Source organism: Orbicella franksi, chromosome 4 (assembly GCF_964199315.1).
Source record: "Orbicella franksi chromosome 4, jaOrbFran1.1, whole genome shotgun sequence".
Lineage (NCBI taxonomy): Eukaryota > Metazoa > Cnidaria > Anthozoa > Scleractinia > Merulinidae > Orbicella > Orbicella franksi.
In genome coordinates this window covers 24,592,301-24,602,024 of record NC_138148.1, presented here as the reverse complement: position 1 = coordinate 24,602,024, position 9,724 = coordinate 24,592,301, and the positions used below count along the sequence as shown (strand labels likewise).

The window sequence follows — 9,724 nt, the reverse complement described above, 5'->3', positions numbered from 1 at the left end:
CTCATTGGTTTGTCTGATGCAATATTCCTTGAATTTTTGAACAACAGAGTCGAGTACTTTTGAACTTTCGGGCGGGTTGAATGTCATACCTTCATAAATTTCAAGAGCTTCTTCGCCGATCGCAGAAAGAAAAGTTGCAGTCTTATATTCTACGTCGAACTGCTGGAGCTTCAAAACTACGGCGTAATTATCCCAGGCTCTTTTAAATTTTTTCCAGTTAGCGGCAACGTTGTCAAGATTAAACGGAAGACATTTGCTGCATTTGTGCACTTCCAACGGACACTGTATTAGTTGTATTTGTCGCTGTAGTTCCCTCATCGCCTGACATCTTGTAGTTATGCGGCGATTTTTTATCCTGACACCATGTTTCGAAGTTTTATTCACGCAGCTAACGGTAGAAGACTAAACTAACGATTCAAAATACATAATTTATATGTATGGCAGAAAGTCCGCTGACAATTACAGCTACAGAAATTTACATAATATCTACAGAAATTTACATATCGTAACAAAATACATTGTTGGTTGCTTCTGAGCGGTTGGTTGTGAACTTTTCAGGTGGACATCCCAGTCCGGCTCTTTGACGAACTGGACTAATAACAGTCCACAAAACCAGCACTCTCGTGATTATGAAACCATTTGAAGAAATTCCACCCATTTTGGTGTAGTGGTGACCATGGTTCCTCCAGCTGGCTGAGCTGTTTGACAAACATGTCTCTGCTTGAAGCATCTGCAAGCCCAGCTTCAAAGACAGTTCCTCTCTGTCTTCTAAATATGTCAGCAACAATAGTTTCCTTTACTTTGCCACTTATTCCAAATTCCTGGAGTTTGCTTTTGACGTTCGCCTTCAGGTGAAGATCACATAGCAGATTTGTGGTCCTTTCAAAGTTGTTTCTGTACGCAGTGACAAGAGCCTTCTCGCCATCAGTACCAAACGCTAAGACTTTGCCTAAGCCTGGGTTTAGTGATTTCAGGGTTCCACTAAAAACTGAATGTCTCTGTCGTTTTCTTTTCGTGAATGAGGACAGAGCCTATCATTGAAGGGTGCTTGCCAACTCTTCTGTTTTCTAACAATAAGTGCTGGTACGTGATAGGCGTCACATTATAGTCACCTATGTCGAATGTTGGGTCCACAGTGAAGGGTTTGAACTCAACTGGATTACAGCAAAATCTTACCATATCATTCAGTTGTCTGTCGGTTGTAAGGACACACATTGGCTCTGGGGTGACTTTTACATCTCATGAATGCTGATTTCCAGTTGCTTGCTTGTTTTTTACAATAGCTGAGAAAACGAAACCACGGATCATGTTGTTTTCCTGCTCCAGAAATATTCTTCACGGGAACACTCGTTTTGTCTCTGGGCTTTTGGTCAAAATCCTCTACTTGCTGTCTACCTCTGGGTAGTTGTCCTATACCAGAAATGCCGGGCAGACCCCCAAGTTCTTCTGTGATTGTTTTGTAGGCCACCTCCCTTGGCTTAGATTCTTCAGAAGCCGACTTTAGGAAAGTCTTGGTACTGGTCCAGGTTCTCATGTATCCTGTTGACCATCACTTGCAATTTCTATGTGGTCTGAGCTCAATTGAGTGTCTGGCACCTCATTTAAAGGAATACTGAACCAAACAATATTGATGCATCATAACATCGGGCCCTACAATGTGATATATTAAAATCAGTGATGCTTCATTTGTTATAGGTAAGTGGCTTTTACTACTAACAGTTGGTATTTTAGTTTTAAGGTTGTCGACAGTGGACATTTTTTTACATCGCGAAAATGTTCTACTTGATAGATTTTCTTCCAATTTTTATTGTGGACAGATGACTTACTTGTTTTCAGAAATGAAAAAAATGGGGGTCACGGACTTCGTTTTGCCTTTAGCGCGCCCTCGATGCCGTGATATGGCGTGTGAATTTGCGTGTGCAGTAAGGATGCACAGAAACAATTAGCATGAGCCGGTGTCCTTAAGAGTAAATTGAGCCCCTTCAACTCGGAATTTACTTCATTTTACTTCTCAACCTTGAAGTTGACAAAAGTTGCACGATATTGTAGCGTGACATACCCGTGATCAAAATCAAATTCTGTCTTGTCTCGGCCTACTGAGAAAAAATATAGAGATTTCGGCTTTCAAAAGCAAATGCAAATCTTCAAATATAATTTAGCTCTTTCTTTTATTTTATGTGATGGTCCTTTTCAGCTGCACGGGGAATAACAGCTCAGTAATCTTTGGACTGTTCTTTAGGGTAATCCTCTTGAAACAGCAAAATGCTTTCAACCAAAATGGCTCAGGCAAGCAAATCTGTAACCTTGCATACATGCTTGGTGTAACTCACCGGTTATGGAGTAATTGCATCTCTAAACAGCTATCACACTACAGCATAGAGCAATGCCTGTCACATGACAGTCGTTGCTCTATTATAATTTCAGTTTTAAGCCAAAGGATAACATTTTTTGGCATTTAAAGGCTAATGGTTGATCCCCATTGAGACCCTCACATCGGGTAGAAACCCCCGGAGAAACCCTTTATACATAAACGTCAAAAGTAACCTACCATAAATCACATCAATCCTCTTCCTAAAGTCATTCAGAATCCCCGTCTTTCAAGCAGAAGTACTCTCTCTTAAACGTACAAACAACAGCTGGGCCATTCATTTCTTTACTAATGTCTCTGGAGACATTTCCACCTTTGTCAACAACAAAACGGAATTTCTTGTCACTGTTATTGAGCCAGCAACCACAATCATCACACTTGAGATCCTCTATGGATTTCAATGCTTCGGTGTCTACAATGAAGGTTCTGTGGTGCTCAACATGGCTAGGTTGTTGGATACAGGCGACGCTTATGGGAAGCAACATTCCAACTGATCTAAGAAGATTTACAACTCTCAGTGGGCCAAGAACCTCTGTTTTCTTTGTATACAGGAAGTTTGGGGTTGTCTTAATTATACTCAGTGACATGAAATGCTTCATCGCCACTGCTACTGTCACTGTTTTTGACTTGAGCATTTCCATTTACTGCAAATTACAAAGGAATGACCAGAATAAAGATTAATAAGGACAAGACAGGAAGTGAGAAGCCCTTCTCCATTCATGAAACAGTTACTTAAGGACTCCCTAGCTAATACACAAAAGGCCACCAGAGAATATCAATCATCGTTCAAAGCAAAATATATTTGCCCGGCAGCATTAAGCAGCTTAATATAGACATTGTTGTATGTAAATGAATGAAACACTATTGAAAGTTTCAGTTTTTGCTTTAATATCCCACAGTAAAACCATGAATTAAACAAATAACTATCAAACCTGTCTTGTACTGACGTCTGCCGGAGAGCAAAGTGAATAGTTTTATATAAGAAACTGATTGCAAATATACCCTATTCATGCAGACTAGAGTGTTTTACACTCAATGTTAATTCATGAGCTGAAATCAAACAACACTGAAATGACTTCTCAGTTAAAAGAATGGTTTCATGGCTATTCAGAATTTTTCTTGTATCTATCCTGTATCTATTCAGTTCACGAAATCTGCCTCAGTCTTTACTTGAGCTTCTTGACATTATAAACGTTGAGATAGAATACCTTGTCTTTGGTGAAGGCATCTATTGGTCTGCTGATGTGGGACTCTGGGACCCAGTAAGATCACTGACATCTTGAATCTTTGCAACAATGTCCCGGCTGTGTAACAAAATGTATATCGTATTTATGCAAAAGCACTACTATATCTGTCCTTTTTTGGAGTAATGCAGTCATTTTTTCAACAAACTAAAATCAAACTAAAATAACTGGAAAAATATAAACAAATACATCCAAAACTATAGTAGATATCTGGCCTAACCTACATGTAATTATGCCTTGCCTTGCAATGTCTTACATGTAAAATCATGAATACACAGTTGGCACATTAATTTACACGATGAATGAATAAAGCTATGGAAAGTTTCAGCATCTCAGGATAAATACTCTTTTTAAGCCTGAGATTGAGCCTGATTGGTGGGTGGCATCCACTCCCTTGTTCATCTGAGGCTGGCAGTTAACAAATAAACTGCATCTGGGAGTTTCTTTTAAATATATAACATAAGGAAAAAGACAAATAATTAAGTTCATGAGATAACATATTACCTGGTTTCTGGTGAGGAAATACTTTGGTGCGCTGATGTAGAACTCAGGCAATGAGTAAGATCAACAACATCTTCAATATCTTCAAAGCGGCTTCTGCATGAGAGAAGCAATTATAAAAGCAGTGTTTTTTCTTAAACAATGAGTACTAACTCACTTTCTTTACATCAAAAAATAACACACTTGATAATTTCTGTTGTAAGAGAAAAGGCAAACACCTTTGTTTGTCTAAGGATATTCAGATACACTCGTATTTCTACTGATCTGTCTAAACTGCCATCATCTTTGTTTCTTGTTTCTTTTCTTTTTTTTAATTAACTTTATTTCCACACTAACAGACCAAAAAAAAGAACATTACGTACAATGAAAAATACTTACAATACAATGCTACAGTACAACATTTATCTGCTACTTACTTGGTTATAGTTATAGTACTTACATTCCAGAAAACTTTTCCCCTCCCCCTATTGTATGCATATGATATTATTTAGTCACAATTAACCCCTTTTACAGTTTTTACAATAACCTCTTGGATTTCTACCTTTAAAAAAAAAAATGCTGATAATTTCACATTACTTATATTTCTACCAAAAAAAAATAATGCTATTTATTACAATATTTTTTTTCATCTTTTTTTTTCTTTACTAGTGACCACACACTGTTACATAATGCTGGTGCACACTTTTGTGTAATTCTTAACGACTTAATGATTCACATTACTTATATTTCTACCAAAAAATAGTGCTATTTATTACAATATTTTTTTAAACTAGTTACCACACGCTGTTACATAATGCTGGTGCACACGTTTTAACGACTTAATGATCTTGTTTGTAGTTGATCTGAAATATTGTGTCTAGATTTGGGGAAGCATGCTCATTATAAAAAGCATGTAAAAGATAAGAAACAACAGAGAAAAGGGAAAAGGAACAAGGACACATAAGAACACAAACTACTAAGGAGGCTGCCAGTCCAGGTGTAAGGTTTTGGAAAAGTAAAGAGTAAAATTAGAAAGAGAATTGAATGGCAAAAGGGGAGCTGCTAAAAAAAAGAAATGGATTGCAGTCAGAGTTCATTTGAATAGATTCCATTTCAAATTGTATTTCTTAACAGTGTTTGTCTTATAAGCATAACATTTTTCGATTCTACCTCGTTACCATGCTGAGAGATTGCATGAGATAGCAAGCGCATGCGTCAATCAGTGCAACATTTGTCGCCGATCAGGTTGGCTTTTTACTGCTGTATACGAGGATTGTTTCCAAAAATACAGCTTTATTCAGCACTTAGAATGGACAAATGATTGCAATTAACAAACGCAACTACAACAGAGAGTTTGCTAGAGCTCGGCTCAGTGTTGGACTCCAGTTTGAATGACTGGAATGAAGAACTTTCCGCAGGATCAAATAAAACACGTGTGGAGAAGCATGGCGGCTTGCTGTCAACAGATGCAGAGCCCATCCCTAGGACTAAAGATACCACAAAATCACTTGATGCAAAACAGCAAAAGAAGGGTGAAAAAGCACCTTCTACTGGCTCTGACGCTTCAAAGAAGGCAGTGGTCACAAAAACTGCAACAAAACCCAGCCATTCCTCAAAGGGAAAAAGTGCGTCAAAGGAGCAACGTAGCGACTTACAACAATCTGCTACTCTGGGCCAAAGTTCAACCACAGACGTAGCTGCCCTTCTCAAAGAGGCTTTTTCCGGCCTTGCTGTAGAAATGAACAAGGGATTTCACAGTTTGGGCGCATTCCTTGAGGTAAAAAACGATGCCAAAGGCGATGATAACGCTCCCGCACTTTCCGACCCCGAGTCGGATGACAAGGGCGGCAGGTCAGACAAAGAACCTGAGGAACCCGCTCATAAAAAAACAAAACTGATGATGGCATTGTTCTGAGTAAAGACAATAGTGACATACTTAATAAACTCAAAAAGGAGTTTAATGTCTCTGAACAAGATGGCATTGAAATTCATGGAAACTTAGCTACCATTGTCCAGAAGTTATTGAAAGACAAACCTGAGGAAGATAAGCTGAATGGAATCCAAAAACGGTACCTCAGGCGAAAAACTGCGAAATGCTGGCTGAAACCAGGGTTAATCTAGCAATCTGGAACAATCTTTCAAAGAGAGCATGTACCTCAGATCTCAAACTCCAGAAGGTGCAAAAATCCCTTATTAAAGCTTCAACTGCAGTGGTCCAGGTTGTAAATGACCTCATCAGCAAGCCAGATATGCCATCAAAGGGTCAGATAGTTAACCAACTCATGGACGGTGTTCTGTTGATGGCTAACCCCAACATAGAGTTAAATCTGAGATGTAGAGAGGCTCTAAAACCTGAGCTCCACACAAGTTACCGCTATCTTTGTGCTCCATCAAACCCAATAACAACAACTGAGCTTTTTGGAGATGACCTACCTAAAGCGGTAAAAGACATTACTGATACCAACCGAATCACTTCCACACTTAGTAGAGAAACTAAGCAGAGCTTCAAAAGATCTAGGAATGATGGCCACTCAGACAGATACCAAGGCAAATATAGGAGTAATTACTCTGGGCCGTCAAAAAACTACCGCCGCCTCCCTTTCAACAAGAAGGAGGGGGGGAAGAAGGCTGTTCAGAAGAACCAGAACTGAACCATGACCAAAATATTGAGGTAAGGGACAGAGAGTTACAAGTTGCTGGCAGGCTTAAATATTTTCTCTCTGGCTGGATGGACATAACGTCAGACAGAAAAATTCTTGACATGGTTGAACACTGTCATCTTGAGTTCACTGAAAACCCCTACCAACAATATCCCAAGCCTCCAATTAGATTTAATTCTGAAGAGGCTGCAATTATTGACGGTGAAATACAACAATTGCTTGGTAAAGGGGTTCTTGAGGAGACTGACCCTACTTATGGTCAGTATGTCTCTACCATTTTTCTCAGGAAGAAGAAAAATGGTTCTTACAGATTAATCTTGAATCTAAAAGGACTGAATGCATCCATAGAGTATCAACTTTTTAAAATGGAAAGCTTAACATGTGCTATTCAGTTAACGAAGAAAAACTGTTATATGGCCTCTATAGACCTAACAGATGCATATTACACTGTTCCTGTGGCTGTTGAGCACAGGAAATATTTCAGGTTTTTCTGGAGAAATAGGTTGTTTCAATACACATGCCTACCTAACAGTCTAGCGTTGGCACCAAGATATTTTACAAAACTCTTGAAACCAGTGTATAGCACATTGCGTAGCCAAGGCTACTTGAATGTTGGGTATATTGATGACTCATATTTACAGGGGGACTCGAAGACAGAGCGCAGAAGTAATATTCTCACTACCCTAAACCTATTTGAGTCTCTAGGATTGCTGATCAATCATGTAAAGTCAGTGTTGCAACCATGTCAGAAGTTGGCATTTCTTGGTTTTGTTCTAGATTCTGTCAACATGAAAGTATTTCTTACAGCAGAAAAAAGAGAGAAAATAATTTTGGCATGCCAACAACTTTTGAAGAAAAGTATAATTTCCATAAGAGAAGTTGCCCAAGTCATTGGACTTCTGGTCTCTAGTTTGCCTGCTGTCCAGTATGGACCTCTTTATTACAGGAGTCTTGAAATTGATAAAAATACAGCTTTACGACAAAATAATGGAAACTATGAAGCTACTATGACCCTCTCCTCAGAATCTGTCAATGACCCTAGCTGGTGGGTGTCTAGCCTACCCACAGCATGCAAAAATATCACCATGGGCAACCCAGCTATAGAAATGGCAACAGATGCATCAACATAAGGCTGGGGGGAAGTCTGCAATGGACAAAGTGCCCAAGGCATGTGGTCCCCACTTGAAAAACAAAAGCACATTAATGAACTTGAATTATTAGCAGTATATTTTGGTTTGAAATCCTTTCTGTTCTTATTGAAAGGGAAGCATGTGTACATAAAAAGTGACAACTCTACAACCGTCTGCTATCTCAATGCAATGGGGGACACTAAATCCCCCCCATGCAACAAACTTGCCAAAAGTGTTTGGATGTGCTGTGTGCAAAATGAGATTTGGTTGACTGCATGCCATTTGCCTGGTGTCCTCAATTTGAGGCAGACAAAAGCTCCAGACAGTTTAATGAGAGAATTGAGTGGCAGCTTCAACCTGGTATATTTCTCAAGATTACTGACATACTTGGCACTCCTGAGATTGACCTGTTTGCATGCAGACTAAACAACCAGCTTCCAAAATACGTTTCTTGGAAACCTGACCCTGGGGTCTACCACGTGGATGCTTTTTCTTTTTCCTGGAGTGGAAATTTTGCTTACATTTTTCCTTCCTTTTTCTCTGCTTAACAGATGTCTGCAGAAATAGGAGAACGATCAGACTTTAGCACTGTTGATAGTTCCCGTCTGGCCAACACAGGTTTGGTGGCCCCGGCTACTAAGCCTTCTGGTGGGAAATCCATTAATGCTCCCACAAGACAAGGACCTCCTCACCCTTCCACAATCAGGGACTCTACATCCTCTAAGAAACCAAATGAAACTGATGGCATGTCTGTTGTCAGGCAATACTATGAAACAAGAGGAGTATCGAAGTCAGCTGTTGGACTGCTCATGGCATCCTGGCGAGGAGGTACTAGGAAACAGTACTCTGGGTACATCAAAAAATGGACAGCATTTTGTCTCCAAAGGAAAATCAATCATCTTCAACCACCTGTAGGAGCAGTCTTGGATTTCCTTTCTGAACTTTTTGACAAAGGACTTACTTACAGTGCTATCAACTGTGCTAGAAGTGCATTGTCTTCTTACGTGTCTTTGGATGATGGCTCTGTAGTTGGACAGAACCCGCTAGTTTGTTGCCTGTTGAAAGGTGTTTTCCAGTCATGGTCACCTAAGCCCAAGTACACAGAAGTTTGGGATGTCCAAGTGGTCTTAACATACCTGGCTACGCTTCATCCTGCTGAATCATTGACACTTAAACAACTCATGTCAAAACTTGTAATGCTGTTGTTGTTAGTATTGGGTCAGCGAGGCCAGGCTATTCACTTGTTAGACGTAAATCACATGTTTGTGAGTGATGACAAATACACATTTGTCATCCCTAACCACCTCAAACAAAGCAAACCAGGGGTATCTAACCCTCAAGTTGTTCTGGAATCATCTGAACGACCCTGTATTTGTGTTGGTACTACGCTCAAGGAATACCTTGTGAGAACCAAAGCATCGAGAGTCAACAGCCAATCACAGCTGTTAATAAGTTACGTTAAACCTTATAAGCCTGTAAGCAGGGATACTGTAACTAGATGGGTGCGATCTACTTTGGCTTTAGCTGGTATTGATATAACAAAATATTCAGCTCACAGTACAAGAGCTGCATCTGTTTCAGTAACCAGCAGGGCTAATGTAAATCTAGATGACATTCTCCAGACTGCAGGGTGGTCATCTGAATGCTGCTTTGCTCATTTTTACAACAAACCTATAGCTAAGGTTTTAAGCTACGCAAGATCAGTCCTGTCGTCTATGTAAAATGTATCATTTATACATTACTATTAAACAGACATGTTGTTTGTTCATGTCCGTGTTGCTTTGAAGTCTCATGGAATCTCTCAGTATGGTAATGAGGTAGAATTTAAAAATTAAACGACAC

At 39.5% G+C, this 9,724-nt stretch overlaps 1 protein-coding gene across 1 annotated transcript; it reads left to right on the top strand.

Annotated features, from left to right (window-relative positions):
• Positions 1-6,853: 6,853 nt before the first annotated feature.
• LOC145485647 (uncharacterized) lies at positions 6,854-7,882 on the top strand. Its single transcript, XM_081464284.1, has one exon. The coding sequence runs from the start codon at positions 6,854-6,856 to the stop codon at positions 7,880-7,882; it is 1,029 nt and encodes a 342-aa protein (XP_081320410.1).
• Positions 7,883-9,724: the final 1,842 nt, after the last annotated feature.